The 22,504-nt window shown below is 36.7% G+C and overlaps 1 protein-coding gene across 8 annotated transcripts; it reads left to right on the forward strand.

Moving 5' to 3' along the window:
- Positions 1–12,258: 12,258 nt before the first annotated feature.
- Positions 12,259–20,814, forward strand: LOC131325607 (nuclear pore complex protein NUP98A-like). Of its 8 annotated transcripts, none has more exons than XM_058357945.1 (14): positions 12,259–12,312; positions 12,447–12,520; positions 13,277–13,573; positions 14,626–14,919; positions 15,549–15,869; positions 16,294–16,482; positions 16,578–17,038; positions 17,131–17,215; positions 17,320–17,377; positions 18,448–18,553; positions 19,045–19,164; positions 19,296–19,473; positions 19,648–19,713; positions 20,038–20,814. In XM_058357945.1, exons 2-14 carry the CDS (start codon positions 12,502–12,504, stop codon positions 20,562–20,564), a joined length of 2,721 nt encoding a protein of 906 aa, XP_058213928.1. In that variant the 5' UTR covers positions 12,259–12,312; positions 12,447–12,501; the 3' UTR covers positions 20,565–20,814. The 8 variants fall into 8 exon arrangements, with proteins under 8 accessions (XP_058213928.1, XP_058213920.1, XP_058213923.1 ...); XM_058357939.1 differs by lacking the exon at positions 12,259–12,312 and having other exon boundaries at positions 12,333–12,520; positions 14,626–14,840; positions 14,886–14,919; XM_058357937.1 differs by lacking the exon at positions 12,259–12,312 and having other exon boundaries at positions 12,332–12,520; positions 17,320–17,381; positions 18,461–18,553.
- The last annotated feature ends 1,690 nt before the right edge of the window (positions 20,815–22,504 follow it).

A 22,504-nucleotide genomic window follows, 5' to 3' on the forward strand; every position in this document is an offset into this window, starting at 1 on the left:
GAATAATACCATATGTCCTTTAGGCATGTGTATATATACCTATATATAACTATATATTTGTACTTAACAATCTAGCATAGATATCTTTTTAATAGAAAGTCTATTGTCCAATGGATAAAAGTTTCCCTAACTTTTATCGTCCAATGAGTAAAGATCCAAGATGACAAGTATGACTTGATTGACTATTCATATATATATATATATATATATATATATATATATATATATATATATATGTGTGTGTGTGTGTGTGTGTGTGTGTGTGTGTGTGTATAATAACCTAGGTCCAAAAGGTTTCATTAGGGTTTGAAAGGTTCAAAAGGTTCAAGGAGGTTCAAAAGGCTCATCTAGGGTTAGGAGAAAGTATCTAGATGAATTGGTAGTTAGGTCCCTCTAACTAATTGGTTAGAATTTAACTATACTTGCCAAGTACAATCTCTAGCCAAGAAATATAATTTTAAAAGACTAAAATCTAATTATGACAAATTTTTAGAAATACAAAAGGAATTTTTGGAAGCGAATCCAAGTATTAAAATAAAATTTAAATTTTTAACGAAATTTTTACTTACTAAAAATCAAGGTTGTTACATAGACGATGCTAGGTAATTGATAAATTGGAAAGTTTATTTTTAGATTGCCTGTAGGTGGGATTTTGAGATGTGATGAGTTGGATGTGATGATTTGAAATTGGCAAAGTAAGCTCAGTGATGAATTGAAACTGGCGAGTCCAGTGATGATTGTGATGATTTGAAACTGGTAAAGTAAGCCCAGTGATAAATTGAAACTGGCGGGAGTCCAGTGATGATAGTGAAGTGGTGAATAAGATAGGCGAACCCTAATTATGTCACGGCATGATAAGCTTACCCTTTGTTGTAGTTATTGGGATGCACACTTGGTACATAACTTAGGTGTATCTGCGACAGCAAAATGAAGTGATCTCATGGAATGGGACATGGCTAGCGGTTGGGGAGGAAAGATCTCGTGGATGAGATCTTAGATTTCATATAAGGTAATGGATAGTAATAAACTGGTTTATGTGAAAAATCTTTGTTTTACTCCTTCGTACCATATTTATCCTATTGTTTGCTAGTTGTAAAGTAAGAGGGGTAGTTGGGTTGGATTATTCTACTGGGTGATTTATCACTCACGGAAACGTCGTATCGTTTGCTTCGGTGATTAATTTGCCAGAGGACGCAGGATTCAATGGATCGGAGGGGATTCAATGATGGTGCAATTCAACATGGAAAGAATATCAGGAACAGAGATCAAGTATACTCGGGATTCGTGTCAAGCCTAGAGTCAGCTCTAAAGTTAATGTATTTTGAATCAGTAAATTTTCTTGAGATTGTAATAACTAAACCTTTATTTTGAAAAATTATATTTATTTAGAAAAAATTTCTTAAGAAATTATTTTATATTGTTCCCGAAAAATCGGGGCGTTACAGCTTCACAAATTTGTACAAGTGTATAAGTGTGTGTACGTGCAAGGCAGTAAATGATGTGATAATTCACTTAATCCCTTTTTTCCTCCTCCACCCCTGATTAATTCTTGGGCTAATGGTGTATGTGATGTTGCCGTGTGTTTGTACAACGGTCGTATGTGTTTGCACAATGGCAGTGAGGAGAAGAAAATAGATGTTTACCTCTTTGAAAATTCTTTCCTTTTCTCTTGATTCCCTTCTTCGTCATACTCTCTCTCTCTCTCTCTCTCTCTCTCTCTCTCTCTCTCTGTGTTGTGTTGTACGTGGAGGGTCAAGAGGAAGCCTATTTATAGAATGTTCTTGATCATATCTAATGAAAATCTAATGTAATCTAATAAAATCTAAATAGGATCTAAGTGTATCTTCCAAAATCTAGAATATTCTTTAGGGATTTCTATCTGATTTGTCCTATAATAAAATACCGACTCTTTTTTGGATTTTTCTGTTTGAAACCCACGGTTCTCCACCTCGCAGAAATTTGTGCCTTATTCTCGTGTCGCAATGATCTTAACATGGTGGGGCGATATCGGCAAAGCTTAATAAAAATTGACACATAAGCAGAAAAATACTCTAATTTTTTTTGTAGATGTTACGTCACAACTAGTATACTTTCTAAATCTTAACGGCAAGCGACCACTAAATGTTATACTGTTTATTATTAGCATTGAATATATATATATATATATATATATATATATAGAGAGAGAGAGAGAGAGAGAGAGAGAGAGAGAGAGAAAGTCCCCTTCTTATAAGAACCTCCTTATTTTCATAAAACGAGGACCTCCCTTTCCCGATCGAATTTCGATGATCCGAGCCGCTCAATGTGTTCAGAACGTGATTTTAAGGGTACCCACAAGGAATCAGCAAAAAAAAAAAAAAACCAGAAATGGCTTCATTTGAGCAGTTTTTGTTTGTTTTTCCTCGAACGGTTCAAATAAAAACTGTTCAAATCAAGCCCTTCCCGATCATTTTTTTTGCCGATTTCTCACGGGTACCCTTAAAATCACGTTCTAAACACATTGAGCGGCTCGGATTATTGAAATCCGATCGGGAAAGGCGAGAAATGGGGAGGTCCGCATATAAGGTCCTCATTTAAGGTTCTTACCTGAAGATCTTCTCGATCATTTTTTTTACTGATTTCTCACGGGCACCCTTAAAATCAATTTCTGATTAATTGAGCGGCTCAGATCATCAAAATTCGATCGGAAACTTGGGATGGGAGGGGAGGGGAGGGGAGGGGAGGGGAGGGGCCGGGGGGGGGGGGGGGGGGGGGGGGGTTGTTTAAGGGTTTTTTTAAGTGTCATCGGAACCGCCCCGAGGACACTTATGTGTGTGTCTATATATATTTATTTTATCGCCTTCTTTATTTTTTAAAAGTCGGGGTGTTACATCCTCCAAACCTTAAAAAGTTTGGTCCTCCAAACTTGATGAAATTTGGGAATCAAACGTAGTGCGACTATACCTGCTTATGATAGCTTCTTTATCTAAATAGTCATTCAACTAAACTTTAACTAAAGGAATGATTCTGATTATTTTCGTGACGATATTAGTTGTGAGAGTACAAAAAATTCATCCGAACAACTATATCGACTACTGAGGTCTCAATTGTGTCATCTACGTAACCAAATTGATTGACTACCTACTTCTACAAGCAAATAGTTACTCAATATTTTAGGATTCATGATACTATTTTTTGACTAATCTCCTAAAAAAAAAAAAGACAATAACAATGTAAAGAAGATTGCTATGGCATTACTAACCCTCAAAATAGGATCTTCCTTAAACCTAGGAAAGTTTTATATTAACTGTTAGTACTACGATGTGAGAACTTCTAAGCTATCTCATGTAGAATAGTTTTTGACACCCTCAAATGATTTAATAGAAAGGCTATTCAAACACCATAAGTTGGTTAAGCACCACAATTGATCATTACAAAGTCATAAAATCCCTTCAAAATTTTAGCATCATAATAGGAGGACAATCAAATTCAACTAAGTGAAACTACCCACTTTGAATTTTGATGACTCATTGAGTCCAAGACATCACCATCTCATCCCATAGACTAATCTTACCCATCTGCCTGAAACTGGTAAGATTTATTGATATCTTAAATTAAAAAAAAAAAAAACAAACAAACAAACAAATTATCTAACAGAAAGAGGTTGTGTGCTATACCATTAACATATATCTAGTATTTCCATATAACTACCTTTTATTGCCCAATTTTTCAATGTGCTGACAAAAAAATCTAAAATCTCTAGCTAGTCAATGAACCTAGTACACAAGAATACTATACCTTCATAATTTCATCTCAAGATAAAATATTTCCATGGACAAGACACAAATTCCCACAACTTTCCAAAGCTTAGGCATCAATAATTATATAGAAATTTTTCAAGATTTTTTTTTTTTGAATTGCTTATCGCTAGAAACCATGCTCTTCTACTTCCATTTCCGTTAGAAGCTAAAGAATATATTGTCCAACTGTTAGTAAATGGTGCATGAAAACTCCATTAATCTAAACGTTATCCTAGGTTAGAGTATGCCTTGTGAAATTTCTTAATATTAAAAGTTGAACTAGACTTGCAATTCAAAAACAATTGACATCTCTCTTCTTCTTCTTTTTAAATCAAGTCCCCAATTGTCAGATATAGCCAGAAAATAAAGGCCATCCTCTTTACTATTCGTTATAAGAATTGAGTCCTTAAGATCAAAGATTAAATGAACCACAAACTAGACATAGCATAGCAAAAATCAACGTAATCTACACATGCGACTTACACAAAGTTAGCTATATTTTGTTCTGCATTAAGATTGCTACATACATCATTTCCATGTGCATCACTAGATACATCATTTCCCCCCAAAATACATGATGCAGCCAAAAACATACTATTAGCATGATAACAAAATATGTCATGAGGGTTTGAGCGTGACAAAAATACGTTAGAGCCAAGATATACTATCACCCATATCTAGCGCCCACCCTACGGTTACTCATCATCTTATAGTATAGTGTTTATGCTACACGAGCCCATCTCTCTCTTCTTCTTCCTCTCCCTTTTTCCAGTCCACCCATAACCTAGTCATCACCACCACCAACCGGCCCCATAACTAACCCCACAGAGGAAACATCCCCCCATTCTTCAGGATCCTCCTCAGAATCATCTTTAGGATCATCCTCAAACTCGTCTGGATCTTCATCGAGTTCTATTGGATTCCTCGCTGCCCCAATGGAATCCCTGCTGGATCTATTAGGTTTTCTGCTGGCTCCCCTGGAGGTTCTGGTTCTATAGGCTCGGGTGAGGGTGGAATTAAGAACTCAGGGAATGGCTCAAGTAGGGGTACTGGGGGTATTGGAACAGGTTCATTTGCAGGGTTAGGTTCTGGTGCTAGTGTTGTGCCAGTGCGACCTGTCCAATGTTGCCATCCACCATGACCATATTCCAAAGTTCAACATATTGGGCCCAGTTAAGATAGATATCAATGGCTTTTTGGCACCCTAAAATCTGGGCTTGTAGGCTGTAAAGTCCCAATAGCCATTTCATCGTAGGCGTGTAATGCATCTTCTCATGTTCTACTTTAGCTATGGCTTGATACACTAGTCTGGCTCCATCGTTGTCAGTCGTTTGCTTGTAAGTATTGGGCAGCAAGGGCTCAATAAAGTCTGCATGCAACCTATAACCTCCCCACGAATCGTCACTATCAACCATTTTCCTTAAAAAAAATCATCAACAACATATGCAAGTTAGATCATTTCAAATATCAAGAGTAAAAATTTCTAGTTCTAACGTTAATCCCAAAAGAAAAAGTAATTTTCTCTTTTCTTTTTTTCTCTCTTTTTTTTTTTTACTCATAGAAGTTTTGAAATTCTCTTGATCGAGGCACATCTAAAATTTACAAAAAGAATAACAGAGGTTGTAATGAAAGACTTATGGAAGCAGATTTGGGGTTCATCCGACAAAAGAAGGAGTAACGGGTGAAGAGAACTACCATTACCAAGTAGAGAATGGAACTTGTGATGCTACAAGGTACAACCAACATGAACTACATTTTTCTGTTTCCCTTCCACTACATAACCTTGACATAAGCTTAATGGTATAGTTACTCGGCCCGTCCTTCTACTATTTTTGATTACCTGAAAAGAAAGATTTTAACAAACATAAGCCACTGCTTGTGTGAGATTATGAATTATCGGAGTTACATGACCTACCAAGGAATTTTTAAAAATCCTTTTTATCAGAGAAAAGCAGGAATCATAACTTCAGTTTTTCATGGCTTGAACTGTAACCAATACCATAACTTCAGCTTTTTATGGCTTGAGCTATAACCAAAACAATTATGTGCATAACATAACATATCATAATATGATACCATCCAACGATTACCGCCGGTACTGAGGGAGCGACCCCCAACGCGCATAACATGAATTGATCAATTCAATTGGACACCCGGCTGTGCCCCTTTCCATTCCACCCTTATAACACCGTTCCGACTAGTATCTTTAACGTCCTCTAGATTCAAGGACATTGTTCGGATGTATCGATAATACTTTTTCCATGAACTGTGTCGAACCGCTTTTCCACAATCTCTCCTAAAACCAATTGGTGGTAGGAAGGATTTCAATTAAGTCTTTTATAGCATTCGACATCGCTCCCGCAAGTCTATTTTTAGAGCGGTTGCAGGCAGTGGCATTGTGTAACAAAATCCATGGGAGCACTCCGGGCCCAACAATCCCTCCCTCACAATGACGCTCCCGCGACTCGAACCCATGACTTCCTGGCTCTGATACAACTTAAAAATTCCTAGCTCGCCTAGGTATATAAATATTTCCTATTTTTATCTTTTTAATAAATCAATCCGCCAATCGATAAATAAGCTAATCACATGAACAAGAAGCAATAAAAAAGATCAAACACCAGATATACGTGGAAAACCCTAAATGAGAAAAAACCACGGGAATGAATCAAACACTATAATCATTGTGTAGTTACTAGTAATCTTACCCTACGATTTGAATCCTCACAATTGATCCTAAGACTTACTTGCCGAATCCACGTTCACTACACCCAGTGCTTGACCGCCGTTGCCTTGAATCCACAAGCCTTCCGTTTGCCTCTCGAAATCCACCGAAGGACTTGAACTTGCCTAGGAATCCTCCTTAGGGATTTTCTCAAACTTTTAGTTGTAGATGATAAAACTCTTGGAGATGGATTCAACACTCAATGATCCATAGATGTACTCCAAGACACAAAGCAAAGACCCCATTGATATTTCTCCCTTTTCAGAACGTGGGGCTACTCTCAATATGTTGGCTCTTCGAGTTCATCTTCCTGTCGCCACACTGCCTTTTCTTTTTCTTATTACCACTGTGTGTCCCCATATCACAGCTTCCACTATTCTTTTTTATAAGACTATGGGTTGTGATACAAAACCTAGGAGGAAAAGAATACGCCTCTTGATTGGGCTCCACTTTATTTTTTCTTATCTTACTTTTCTGTTAAAAAACTGAAGCAGCCGATTGATAATATATTGACCCGCCCATCGACCCGTCTTCACCGAATCCGACTTGTTGTAGATGGCCGCATTTCTATCCAAAATGCTCACTCTCAATTACAAATAAATAGATTTCCTTCCACTTCCTAAACAGACACTCTAGAAATAAAAATAAATAAAATACAACTCAATAAATGGGGATACAAATAAATATGTGTTTTTGTCTTGAAATTTGTCAACACAAAGAGACCGTGACCCATGGTCTTAACAAACTGTTCAAAATATCATAATTCCATGGTATGTTTGCTACAAAAGAACTTTATTGTTAAATAACCATAATTTAGTAAGCTAAAAACATAAGTTTTACAAAAATTCATGTAACAGGTATAATTCATAACTCACCTTTCTGCCTTCAAAATTTACCGTAAAATATAGCGAGGTGTAATAATTCCTAGAATAACACATTAACGATTAGAAATGCTAACATTGAAGCTAAATTATTTAATCATTCTACTAATAAAACTTTTATGTTTTGCTTGTTTAAGAGTAAAATATCTTTTCATTGTTTTTGGTCTACAATACGTCTTTTAGTGTACAAAGCCTCAATTCTCTAATTTCAGTACATGAGAAGTTTTCTAAAAATGTCCCTTTGTAGAATTATGTTTCCTTCACTTTTATCTTTTCTCCTAGCCAAACTAAGGGAACTTGTTGAGCTAACCTAAAAGTGTTGAGCTAACCTAAAACTTAAGCTTGAGTTCGATCCGATTACAAAATGAGTCGAGTCAAGCCACAAGCTATATGAGTAGCTCGGTTCATTTTTAGCCCAATAAGTTTGCATGATTAACTTTGCAAACTTATGAACCCGTTTGTTCCAAAAAGAACTGAATTGATCAACAATCTAAGAGGTACATGAAATCAAGACACACGTTTAATTAGCCATTTTCCACTTTCTATTTGCTGTGATTTGTAAGGAAGGAATTAAAGATGAGATTCTTAGGTTGCTTTACAAATTTGTACAAGTGTACAAGTGTGTGTACGTGCAAGGCAGTAAAAGATGTGATAATTCACTTAATCCCTTTTTTCCTCCTCCACCCCTGATTAATTCTTGGGCTAATGGTGTATGTGATGTTGCCATGTGTGTTTGTACGATGGCAGTGAGGAGAAGAAAATAGATGTTTACCTCTTTGAAAATTCTTTCCTTTTCCTTGATTCCTCTCTCTCTCTCTCTCTCTCTCTCTCTCTCTCTCTCTCTCTCTCTCTCTCTCTCTCTCTCTCTCTCTCTCTCTGTTGTACGTGGAGGGTCAAGAGGAAGCCTATTTATAGAATGCTCTTGATCATATCTAATGAAGATCTAGAATAATCTAAGATTATCTTAATAAAATCTAAATAGGATCTAAGTGTATCTTCCAAAATCTAGAATATTCTTTAAGGATTTCTATCCGATTTGTCCTATAATAAGATGCCGACTCTTTTCCGGATTATTTTGTTTGAAACCCACGGTTCTCCACCTCGCAGAAATTCGTGCCTTATTCTCGTGTTGCAATGATCTTAACATGGTGGGGCGATATCAGCAGAGCTTAATAAAAATTGACACATAAGCAGAAAAATACTCTAATTTTTTTTGTAGATGTTACGTCACAACTAGTATACTTTCTAAATTCTAACGGCAAGCGACCACTAAATGTTATACTACTTATTATTAGCACTGAATATATATATATATATATATATATATATATATATATATATATATATATATATATATATATATCTATATATATATATATATATATATTATCGCCTTATTTATTTTTTAAAAGTTGGGGTGTTACAGTATCAATTATCATTTTCAGATGTTTTCCTATTTGATCACTAAAGACAACATTTACATAGAGATAGATTGCCTAAAAAGTAAGGGGAGAGAATATTTTCCGTATTTTTTTAAAAAATAAATGATTTGATGGCTAAAAATTTAACACGAAGTGATCTAATGATTAGGGTTGTTCACGGACCGATCGGATTTCTAGAAATCCAAGGACCGAACCGCTAGTCATGGCTTTTACAAAATGAAATCCATGTATGAACCAAAAATTCTAAGGTCCGATTCTAATCCAATCCGTGACACGCGGATCGGTTACAGTTTTTATCCATGGATTATGTTACACAAGCAAGCAAAAATAAACACCGAACAAAAAAAGATCTTCCATCAAAGCACAATAAAGTACAGTATTTGATTACAATAGATTAACACCACCAGATAAAGTATTTGATTACATAAAACCGAACAAAAAAAAGCAAAATAAACATCAAGAATGGTGTACGCCTCTCTAAGAATGGTGCCATGGTTCTCAATCACTTCTAAACAAGGAGAATAGAAATGAACTACTGTATTGAATTATCGCTAGGGTTACTTTACTTATACAAAAAAATTATGCTTTACCCCCTGTGTTTTATATAGACCTACATTATATTTCATTATTAAGGTAAAATACTAAATTGGTATAAAAAAAAAGCATCTATAGCCATTTGATGGTACTTTCTGATAAGGTTATAGCTGTCAGATTGAATGAATATTTCCTATTATCTACACTAATGTAAAAAAAAGAAGTTACATGTTTCCCTGATAGAAAAATATACACTCCTTCCTTTTTCAATGGGAAAATGATGGCCAATGACGTATTTTGATAATTAATATCCGCCAAGGACATTTTCAGCATTAACAAATGTTCTCAGCATGTCCTTAGCGGTTATTAACTATCAAAACACGTCCTGCACCGTCATTTTCCTTTTTTCAATTGATTTTTCTAAAGTTGATTTTTTACATTCAATTCAATATTTGCTTTTAAGTTGATTTTCCTACGGTAAAAAAGGAAACAATCATTTTTGGATTCATACGCGAAAAGGAAACAACCCTTTTTATAAGAATACACACAATTCTTCTATGTGTTTCTTCAGGAAAAAAAAATTGAACTATTTTGAGTTTTTTTTTAACAATATTGATGAGTAAAAGAGGATGCTATGTTGAGTTTTTTTTTTTTTTTTGCCTTTGCGTTAAAGAGGTTAGAGGAATATTCAAGAATAAATTTTTTGACCATCAATTCAAAGCTATGCCTTCAGGCACAGACATGCGCTAGTAAACGTATATATCGGGGCGATTCTGGGGACACCTATAAAAACATCTAAAAAATCATCACATAATTCTCGATCAAATTTTAATAATCCGAGCGCTCAATGTGATCAGAACGTAATTTTAAGGGTACCCGCGAGAAATCAGCAAAAAAACTGATGGAAAAAGGCTTGATCTGAGTAGTTTTTGTTTGAACAGTTCAATTAAAAATTGCTTAAAACAAGCAATTCATGGTCATATTTTTTGCTAATTTCTCGTGGCCACTTTTAAAATCACATTATGCACACATTGAACGGTTCGGATCATAAAATTTTGATCGGAAACTATGAGATTGAGATTTATGGTATTTTTTTAGATATTTTTTATAGATGTCTCTGGAACCGCCCTATCTCACGGTCCAGTTTGGTTAATTTACAGTTTTGTAATGAAAATCCGTGGATCAAACTGCGAGTCACGATTTTCTAATTTTTCAATCTGTGTCCGGACCATTAATCCACGAATAAAATCCAAAAGGTACGGATTGATTCGGTCCGAACTGGTTTCACGGTTCACTAATTTTTTTGCACAATCCTACTAACGATTATAGATGTTGCTTTCATTTATATGCTTAGACATTTTCAACTGAAATTGTTCTATTTTATAATATAGATTTCTTCGTATGAAAACCTATTCCTATTATCTAATAGGATTAATTTTAGAAATAGTCCCTCTAATTTGCATGCAATCTCAATTTCATTCCTCTAGTATTAATTGTGTCATTTTTAACCCTGTAGTTTATATTTTGTCTCTATTTGGTCCCTTTCACTGACAATGTTATTAGAACTAACAAAACTCTGGGGCAAAATTGACATTTCACTCGTGGAGGGACGAAATTGAGACAAAATGCAAACTGGAGGGACTGTTTAAAAAATTTTACATTTTATTTTTGATTTTGCAAAGACAAACTCATACCTAATATCTTTCTCACCTTAATTATTTTTCTTTGATTGAATAATCAAAATATATTAAGGAAATAAAAAATGTTATTTTAGAATATAATACAGATAATATTTTAAAATTCGAAAAGAATCCCTTAGTTAAATAACTTTGCATTGGTTTTTTCTTTCAATGGATTTGTCTTGATATTTACAATCCCATTATGTTATTTTTTACACTATTAGAAAAAAGAAAAATGTTTCGTAACAAAATGTTTCATCACAACTTTTTCCTTATTCACCAATTTTTTTTTCTTTATTTTCACTATTAGAAAGAAAGAAAAATGTTTCATATAAAGATTAACAAAGTATTTCATAACAACCTTTTTTTCGTAATCACACAGAAAAGAACATATATAACGGGATTGTAAAAATTAAGATAAATCCATTGGAAAAAAATCGATGCAAAGATATTTAACTACATGATTCTTTTCGAATTTCATAATATTATCTGTAATATATTTGAAAGTAATTTTTTAATTTCCTCAATATATTTTAATTATTCAATCAGAGAAAGATTTTAGGTGTGCGTTTGCCTTTGCAAAATAAAAATAAAATAATAATTTTTTTCTAAAATAGTCTCTCTTGTTTATATTTTGTCTCAATTTGGTCCCTCTAAGAGCGAAATGTCAATTTTGCCCACGAGTTCTGTTAGTTTTAATAACGCCGTCAAAGAGAGAGACCAAATTGAGGCCAAATTTAAACTATAGGGTTAAAAATGATAATATTAATATTATAGGGACGAAATTGAGATTGCCCGCAAACTAGAGGGACTATTTCTAAAATTAACCCTAGATAATATTAAATAAGTTTGTCTCTTGAATCGACAAATATTTCTATGTTCGATTGTGCCAATCAAATCCATTGTAAGATACAGTGAATATTCTCTTAATAAATCTATCCCTTCCTTCTCACTTTTTAGGTAATCTATCTCCATTTAAATATTTCTTTTTACTGCGGGTAGTTTTTTAAGTTGGAACAATATTGCCGCGCCTTTAGGCACGGGCGTCCACTAATAATAATATAAAAAGTTTACCAACCCGCTTTGCCGGTCACCTAGGGCCTCAAAGACCATGGGCTGCCTGCCTGGGCTTGTGTTTTTACGGGACGGCCCGATAACGGCCCTTACTTGAGCGCGCGCGCTTCTCTCTCTCTTCGAAACTCTCTCCGAAACTGAAACGGTTACCCCTTCGTACAAAGAACGCCAAAACCAGCTTCAAAATCAAGCTACTCGGTACCCTCGCTTTCTCTCACTATATATATGCACACACACAAACAATCACACAGACACAACACTCCAATTTCACTCCGAATCTCTTCCTCGGCGCCTTTTACACATCCATCTTTTTCGCTTCGTTTCGGCAGCAGAATCAATCCAATCCCCTTATTATTCTCGTCTTCTTGTCGGAATACTTTCCTCAAGATGTTCGGGTCCACCACTCGTAAGTTCTTTTCCTGGAATCTCTGCCGTATATTTCCTCTGTCTAATGGAATATTGCATGTTTTTTTGGTTGTGTGGTACCAAAGGAGTTTTTTTTTTTTATAAATTTTCCAAGCAGTTTCGAATTGAAAAGTTCCAATTTTTATTATTGATTATATGCGGGGGTTGAAATTGATTGTGTGGGGTTTAACGCAATCATATATGTACGTAGCTAATTGAAGTTTATCTGTTTATGATGATTTTCGTGTTCTGTTTTCTGGTTCGATTAATGGACAGTTGCACGTTTTTAATAGTATTTGAGAAGCGAATGTGTAGGGATCTGGGGTTTGTCAAAAAAATTTGGGAAGATAAGTGTCTTTGGGAAAAAAAATTGAGGTGGCAAACGGGTATAATAACTTGAAACAAGTTATCAAGAATTTTGATAAGTAATCGATAACCGTCATCTAGCAGCCTCCCCCCTGTCCATGCCTGCTTTAATGTGATATGCTAGTTTGTACTTGGTGCATGGCGATGTATTAAAGTACTTAAATTGATGTCAGTTTATGGATTTTCTTTTGGGATTTTGACATATTAGGTTTAAACTTGATGTTGCTTACGTATCTTGGAGTTTGATATAGCCAATGATGAAATCTTCGCTTTTCATTGATTGTTTTGAAGTTGCTTTCCCCCCTTTGTGCATGTGCATGTGTCTTTTTGTTGATTTATTCCCTAAAGAACATTTGGCTTGATTACCATCTTTTATGCTCCGGTTTTGCAGACTTTGGGCAGTCTTCCAATGGGTCATTTGGGTCCCGATCGGGTTTCGGACAGAACAGCAATGCAAGTAGCAATCTATTTGCTTCCAATCCATTTGGGAGTTCAACTCCTTTTGGTTCATCTACAGGAGGTTCAGTATTTGGTGGAACTTCCACGGATGTGTTTGGAGTAAATTCTCCGCCAGGTCAATTTCGACAGTCAACATTTGGTTCCCAATTGCCTCCTGCTTTTGGAACTTCAACAGCTGCTTTTGGTGCTCCCTCAGCCCCTGCTTTTGGGACCTCATCGTCATCCGGTGGTTAGTACTTCAATAAAGTTCCTTTTTATTTGATGTTTTAGCTGGATAACTCACCTCTTCTTTATTCCTTAGTTTGGTAATGGTACGGCAGTTCAGTTGCCATTTGTTTGTACTCAGACCTCCACACTGTGATGTGCAACCTTTAATTGTAGCAGCAGATCTGTTTGGCCAAATTATAGGAATAAGGACACTTGCTAATTCATCTTTTCATGGTAGAAGGAAGATGAAGCTGTACTCTGCCTGAAGTGTAGAAGCTCCGCCTGTCTTTGGTCCTTGAAAAGGCTTGTAATAGTGCCTTGTAGCTTAGCCACGGAATCATATTCTCAGAATTTTGTAAAAATCCCCACTCTGAGATCTTTATTACTCCGTAATATGGAAACCTAAATGATTTCAGATGATATCAAGGTGTGCAAGATATTAAGGGACAGATTCATGGATAGATGACTGGGATGAGACTTGTGGATGACCTAGAGGCCTGGCTTTGGTTTGCAAAAGGATTTATTACTCTTGTAGCCTAGGCATAGGATAAAGTCCTCAGATTTTAAACAAATCTCCAATCCGGCACTCTGACAGCTTTAATACGTGGAAAGATAAAGAGCTCAAGACGATAAAAAGTGTAGGACGTCTATTTGTAATTTGATGGACATACGTGAACAAAGCACTGAAATGCAATGGCGATTGGAAGTGCTCAGTAGCTCACTAGCCAATCTCACCTCTCATTTATTGCCAAGCTCAGAGTGCAATGGAATTTTCTTATTGATCACGTCACGTGGACTTAAGCTTTTAGACACAAACGTTTAAAGCATAATTAGAAAATGAAAATCTCCTACAATATCTGTACCTAATCTGATACATTTAGTTTCAGTTTGATGTTGCTTATGTATCTTGAAGTTGTGGTACTTCTGACTAATAGATGAACTTGTAATCCAACCATCACTTTTGAGAGATTATTTTGATAATTTTTGAAGTTGCCTTTTCCCCTTGTCTTTATGTTGATCAATTCCTTGAAGTTCATGGAGTTGTCTACAGTTATTTTTGTTTCCTTGTGGCAGCATTTGGATTGTCATCTAATGCCCCATTTGGGGCCTCATCAGTTTTTGGGCAGAACAGCAATACAAGTAATCCATTCACTGCCAAGCCATTTGGGAGTACAACTACTTTTGGTACACCTACAGGAGGATCTGTATATGGCGGAACTTCAACGGGTGTGTTTGGCCTAAACTCTCCGTCCTTAGGTCAGCAGTCAACATATGGTTCCCCGTCGCCTCCTGCTTTTGGAACTTCAACAGTTGCTTTTGATACTCCTTTGGCCCCTTCTTTTGGGACCTCTTCATCATCTTTTGGTGGTTAGTAATTCATTAAGTTTCTTTTTAAATTTTACTTGTTGCTTGTGTTAATTATTTAGTTGATAGCTCAATAAGTCGTCGTTTCTTTATTCCATAGTTTGGTCATGTTACAGCAGTTCAGCTAGTATTTTGTTTGTATTCAACTCCAAGTTTGTGGGAAAAAACCCCCAAGTTTGAGTTACAGGCTTTTGTTTTGGAAACCAAGGTTGTGCTTGGCCCGATTATAAGGTGCCTGCAAAAGTTCTCATTGTGTCACTGTAGAAGAGATGATTTAATGTTCAATCAATGAAGTTCCATGTACATGCTTTTGGAGAATATGTATTTTTTTTTTTTTTGGCTAATCAAGTGTAATTGGACAATTAGTTGTGATTGTAATGGATAAAGACCCAGTAAAAAAAACCATGACCAGTTTTTTTTTTTTTAACTATCAAAATATTATGGCCAGTTTATTTGTTAAAGACATTGCAGTTAATTTACATATTCTGGTCTACGATGGAAGTGATAGTAGGTAGTACTTTTGTTCTATAAGATTCCATTGGCATTCTTGTTCATCAGAATCTGCTTTTTTCTGAATGCTGTTCTCATGAATTTTCTTTTGACTAATTTTTTTTTTTGTCGCATGTTTGTAGGACCTTCTATATTTGGCGTGAAGCCTCCTTTTGGAGGATTTGCATCAAGCCCCAACCAATCTACCTCATTTGGGAGTGCGTTTGAACAAGCCCAAACTACTATTGGGACCAATCCATTTGGTTCGTCTTCTTCCTTCAGTGCATCAATCCAAAATGCATTTGGCTCCTCATCTACCTCAGGCAGCACACCTGCAACATCTTTTGCATTTGGAACCGGTGGTGCATTCAATGCTGCAAAACCATTGGGACCATCAAGTACCAATGGTTGGGGGGTATCAACTGGTACTGGTCCATCTTTTTTTGGGACTCAAAGTTCCTCTGGTGAGTATTATCTGTAGTACTCAAAGGTTACCCTTTGTGATTGTTTAAAAATCCTTACAATATATAAATATTTTGCAATTATGAGGATCTATAATACCACCCCCTCCGTCCCTAATTAGTGGTCCATCTTTCCATTTTGGGATGTCCCAAATTGTTTGTCCTTTTAAAATGTCAAATTGCAAACTGAGTAATTTTCCAAAACTCTCTTATAATTGGCTAGGACTCTATTCAAAAGTTTGAATAAAGGGGCTACGACGGAAATACATGTGTTTTTGTTTGAATCCAAGTGCAATCATTGGATGTACACCCATAAAAGGTTGGAACTCCCAAAAGGACCACCATTGAGGGATGGAGGGAGTTGTTCTATACTTACATCATTTGTTTGTGCCATTTATGTATTATTAACTTTGGGTAAAAAATGCAGGAGGTCAGTCCACAACCTCAACATTTTCTTTTGGACGTCAACAAAGAGGAAGTAGATTAGCAGCGTACACTGCAACTGCATCTGAAGCAGTTGAAGGCGGCAGTCTGCGGTCCATTTCAGGCATGCACATTAACAAAGACAAAAACCATGAAGAATTGAGGTGGGAAGACTATCAGTCCGGAGACAAAGGTATGCTTTTCCTATCCAGTATCCACTAATTGGTTCATTTGTCTTTCCCTTGCTTTATTACGGACTCTTCTTTCTTGTTTTCTTCGAAATTGCAGGTGGGATGGGAACTGGTGGTTTCACAATTCAGTCAAACTCCTTTGCTCACCCGCCCCCTTCTACATTCACTTCATTACCTTTTAACACATCCCCATCTGTTAACTCTGTGATGACAACATCATCCTCTGCACCTTACCAATTTGTAGCACCACCAATCTCAGCATTTTCCTGGAATCCTACTTCAGGCTTGTATTCTGCTAACACACAACCATCCCCAGTATCTCAGTCTGTTGTGACGCTTCCAGTGACTTCTTCATTTTCAAGCAATGTTCCTCCGGTTGAATTTACCTCTGGCGTGAGTTCTGCCAACACACAACCATCCCCGGTATTGCTGTCTGTTGTGCCGCTTCCACAGACTTCCTCATTTCAAGGCCTTGTTCCTCCGGTTAGTCAACCCAATGTATCCAGTGAATCATCTATGCCTCCTATGGGCAATCAACCTGATCTTAGTCAAACAACTGTAAGTCAGTTTAAGATTGAATAGACTCTCTTACAATATTTTCTATGCATCAACTTGAACAATAATTTCCACATTGACATACTGGAATGCAGCCATTTTTAACCACTCCTTTGCAGCCAACTCAAACAGCTCAGACAGGTGCTTTTGCTAATAGCGAGTTTCCTTGGTCATCAGCAGGTAAATTAGACTTGATTATTCAAGTCTCGTGTCTCCTAGTGGATACTATACTGCATTTTGTAGTTAATTTCAGACAATTGACATTTTCGTTGTTGCTTTGGAAGGTTTAAGTGGATTTGCAGACACCGCAGGAGTTCTTGGACAGAGCATCTTCAGTCTACCGTATGTTTCGTCTCTATCTTTTCATCTCCATTCCTAGATAGTTGGAGTAAAGATGCATCTTTGTTTTTAAAGAGTCCCAATTTTGCCAAGGGACAAATGTGAAGTTTGTTCACATAGGCAATCATGTGTTTCTTTCTCCATGGTTGGGGTTAGTGTGGCTGCAAGCTCAATTGTGATCTCTGTATGGGTCATCAGAATTGGATTTCCTAAGTGTCCCTTCTATGGAGTGGAGCAGTAGAGTTGTAGTGGCAGCTGTAAAGGAGAGGAGTTGTAGCAGCAGTGGTGATGTGGAGGAGATGCGGCAGCGTGGAGCGGAGGAGGAGGAGTAAAGGAGCAGAGGTGAAGATGCGTCGGCGGCAATCAGTGGATCGGCGGCGTGCGTTGGAGTTGTTAGGTTTAGGTTTAGGTGTGGGCTGTTCGTTTTAGGAGTGGGTCAGCCAGTTTGGGCTTGGCCTAGTTTGGTGGCTTTTGGGTGTTTTTCTTGGATTCGGGGCATTTGGGTTTGGGTTTCAAAAATTTGGTAGATTGGGCCAGGCCCATTGGGTCCTGTTGGTGTCTTGCTAACAGGTTTTTTTACGAAAATCGAGAGGTGAAAAGATAGGTTTAGATTTCGCGAGATGAAGGAGCTCAATGCATCTCTACTCCTGTTGTATTGTTACAGGTTTTCATACTCTTAATGAATTGGAAACTTTTTTTGCCGATAAAAAAAAAAAAAGTGTCCCTTATATGGCCTTTGAAGTTTCAACAATCAAGTTGGTTGTCTAACTTCGATACTAATGCACGTAAAATCCTGAATTCAATGATATTTTTAAATTGTTAGCAAAGGTAACTCACTTAAGGTATGTACCTAACGCCAAAATGTGATGTATCATTTTGTACTACGTCACAATGCATACAAACTTAACGCTTAGAACCTAACTAATATCCATGTTTTAAAGGAAGAATCCTATATTTATTTTTCCTCTCCCAATCTACGTTATACTAGGGGACATACAGGAATATTTTGAAATCCTTTGGTTCTGAATCCCATGTTATTTCCACTGCTTTGATATCCATGATTATGTATTCAGGTCTTGTACTCAGAACACTGAGGTAGCGCAGCCAGTACCTTGTCAGCTGTCAATTAGTCACCTTGGTTCCACGCCTCCAATTTGCTATGGGATTTCTAACATGCCTGTAAGTCTTACACTTCTGAATCTTTATTAATAAGACATTATTCTATCGCAAATTTTACTTCTTACTGATGGTTTGTGGACAAAAGACACTGCGCCCTTTTGGCACCTGTAGATTCTATTTATCAGAATTGACACCTTGTGATGTATGCTCTATGTAAGCCCCATGCGCATATCCTTAGGATAGAAATTTGGCAGTGCTAAATCTAATACGTGTTTAAATAATTCTAGCAGTACTAGAAGTATTCTAGAAGGGATGTGAAATGTACAACAAATATTAATAAATGGTTGGTGGAGCTAAATGGAAATATAACATGCGTTTGCAAATTTATGTATGGACAGAGGTAGTTTGATTTTTATTCGTCAAGAGTTTTAATACCGAGGCATGTTGAGTGTGAAAAAAATTCAGAAGTTGCATACCTTTTACCTTCTGTTAGTCTTCTTGTGATAGTTGTCTCTTATGCTGTTAATAATTTTGGTGCATGACACAAACAGGTGCTTGATAAACCTGCTGCTACTGTCAGAGTGTCATCCTTGCTGACATCTCGACACTTGTCTCACAGAAGGATCAGGTTACCAGCCCGAAAATATGATCCTAAAAGTGATGGCCCGAAGGTGAGAAGTAGTAAAAAAACAAGTGGCGTATTGTGGTGTTTCTTTTTTTTCTCTCTTTCCACCAGCAGCCAGATTTCGGTGATTGATTACACTTTACATTAATGCTTCTCTTTGCTGAATGTTTTATACAGGTGCCATTTTTCAGCGACAACGAAGGACTGCCCCCAGCAGCTAAGGGAGGTGCTGTATTTTTTCGAAGGGAGAATCCTAGAGCTTTGGTGGTTCTTCCAGCTGAACAGTGGCCACAGAGGTTTGACACCGAGAAAATGTCTCAACTGGTGCATGCATCTTTGCATGTGTACAAGAATGGTGAGTGCATCTTCTCTGAAGCACGAGAATCTAACAATGTGTTTTGTCACATTTGTATTTTGGAGTATCATACTTCCTATTTTTGCTTTCTGTTTCCTATATATTGCATCTTGGTTTTTGGTAAAAGCACCACTGCACCATCCTCGAACTTTCCTAATGTGTATTTCTGTTCAGGTACAATCTCCGCAGAGGTTTCTGCACCTGCTTTAGTAAATGGTTCTTTGTGTCAGTATGAAGACGGTACGCACTAAGCACTTGTTATCCACTTTTTTTTTAACAGCAAAAAGCACATGTTATTCACTTACTATTTGATGGACTTTTTCCAAAGTCTCTCTCTGTATAGTGAATATATCTTCTTGCTTCCCCACATGGATGGGTTGTGTTGGAGTAGACCTTCTGTCTAACAAGCTTCTTTATTTCTTTACAACAATTTACATTTCAATTGAGGAGCACGTTGCGTGCATCTTTTTGCCTAATCTGCTAGGCTAATGTTCTCAGTTACCACATTCCATTCAGCATTTTTGACTTTTGCTAATTTTCGTCTCCTTTCCAACAATCTCACAGATCATTTGGTTGAAAATACCAAATCCAATCATGAGCGCAAGGAACACGTGACTGATGTGGAGGCATCAATGCCACGACTCAGTTGCTCTGATTACTACACAGAACCTCAAGTCCCTGAGTTGGCGGCAAATGAAAGGGCAGAACCAGGATTCTGCCATCATGTGAAGAATTTCGTGGTGGGACGTCACGGCTATGGAAGCATAACGTTTTTGGGAGAGACGGATGTGAGGCACCTTGATTTGGATTCACATGTCAAGTTTAATAACCGTGAAGTGATGGTATATATGGATGAGAGAGACAAACCACCGGTGGGAGAAGGTCTCAACAAGGCTGCGGAGGTGACTCTTCTCAACGTGAAGTGCATTGATAAGATGGGGAATCGGTATATAAATGGTCCAAAGGTGGATAAATACAGAGAGATGCTAATCAAGAAAGCGAAAGAGCAAGGCGCCGAGTTTGTTTCTTATGATCCTGTGGAAGGGGAGTGGAAATTCAGAGTCCAGCACTTCAGCCGATACGGATTTTGACAGGGTTTTTCTTTTTTGGTGATTTCTGATGCTAAGGATAGATTGGCACCTTTTCTTCTATCAACTTGTTGATTATGTTGGGTTAGAGAGTCTTTGTATCCATGGGAGTGCTTTTCGGACTTCTGGAAAATTTGCTTGGTCCTGTTCTCTTCTCGTTTTGGTTTGGAGTCTGTAAATGATTTTGGGGTTCAATGTAAATGCAGTATAGTTCTTCTGCGAAATAGAATTTATGAAAGCACTTCTTTCTCCAGATGCTCATTTAGATACAACCCTAGGGTTCACCTTCTGGTGGCTCTCAGGTTTGAAAGTCATCAATTTTTTTAGAGCTTATTCACACGCGGCTTTGCTTTGATTGGGCCTCCCACTAATTGACGGTGAGATTCGTCTTGTAATATCAGTTGAAGTGCACGTAAATTGGCCCTGCAACTTCCATTCTAACCGGAGAGGCAGCAACGAACTAATCCCAATAAACTATCCACAAATTAAATAACTAATGTTGGAACTTTGACTGAGGTTTTTTTTTTTTTTTTTGATCCGCAACTTTGACTGAGGTTGTAATTAGATTAAAAGGGATTGGTTTGCTGATAATTAAGTCTAAAATTGATGAAAAGTTTGTTATTGGGGATTTGAGAGAGAATTTGAGTGAGAAAAGAAATAATGGGATTGTTTATTGTACTCCCTCCGTCCCTTTTTAAGTATTCTGCTTCGTAACTCTAACTTATTTAAAAAAAACTTATCATTATACTTTTCACATCAATTTTTTCTTCCACTTTCCCTACTTACCCACCATCATTACACTTTTACTCACTAACTTTTCAAAATGGAATCTGTTTTTAGGGACAAAATAAATAATACACCAACTTTTACCCACTAACTTTACAAAATGGACACTTATTAAGAGACAATCCAAAATGAGAAACTGAACTCTAAATAAAGGACGGAGGGAGTAAGTTTTATGTGATGGTCCATCGATGGGTTTCAGGGTTTGTCTGATGGGGTATGATGAGAGAGGACCGTTGAGGTGCTTGAACATGTTTTCTTGGAAATTAAGTTTTTTTTTTTTTTTATACAAGGGAGATTGTGTTATTTATTTTGTGTAGGATCAATGATGTTTTCAATTCTATGTACTCCCTCCGTCTCAAATTGCTGGTCCCTTTTGAGCAGTCGTGCCACTTAAACAATTATCTATATATTTCACAATTTATAATGTATTCTATGGTTTGAAAATTTTTGTTTAATACAATTAATTGAGTTCTATTAAACAAGATCTATATCGATTATAAAAAGTATTACGTATAAATTTAAAGATATAGATAATTTTTTGAAAGGTCCCAAATAGTAAAAATGAACTAGCAATTTAGGATAGAGGGGGTACTAACTTAGTTTTAAAAAAAATTAAAAAAAAATCCATGTACTTGAAAACATACCCTTTTTTCACCAAATTTTCATGAAACGCACGTGAATGGACAAAAGGATGAGTCCAACAAATATAGATTGAGTTGCACACGCATCACGTGTGCCTAGCATGTAGTGGAGATAAGATCAGTACTTACAAACGCTCGAACCCCTCCTGCCTCCTGGCATGGATAATTTTATTCACTCGAACTATCTGATGGAAGTTCATGACCATGGGATATGATGCAATTTACAAGGTCCAACAGTAGAATGGGTGATGTAGCTTTGAAAAGCTTGATCGTGGTTTTTGCTCTGAGACTTGGCAGAGAATGCTTCCGAATGCTTTTATTATTATCTCTTGCAATTCTCAGCGCTCGGATCATTAGAAGATCGCATATGTTTCCCCAATCCCCAAGCAGGAAGTGACACCTTCGCATGCAAACTCAAATACATACCCTAAAAAGGATCTTCAGATGGTGCAAAATAATTTGAGGGAGTTTAATTTGGTCGACAACAAGCTATCATGATGAGGACGGAATTGAATT

This window comes from Rhododendron vialii, chromosome 5a (genome assembly GCF_030253575.1).
Source record: "Rhododendron vialii isolate Sample 1 chromosome 5a, ASM3025357v1".
NCBI classification, from domain to species: domain Eukaryota; kingdom Viridiplantae; phylum Streptophyta; class Magnoliopsida; order Ericales; family Ericaceae; genus Rhododendron; species Rhododendron vialii.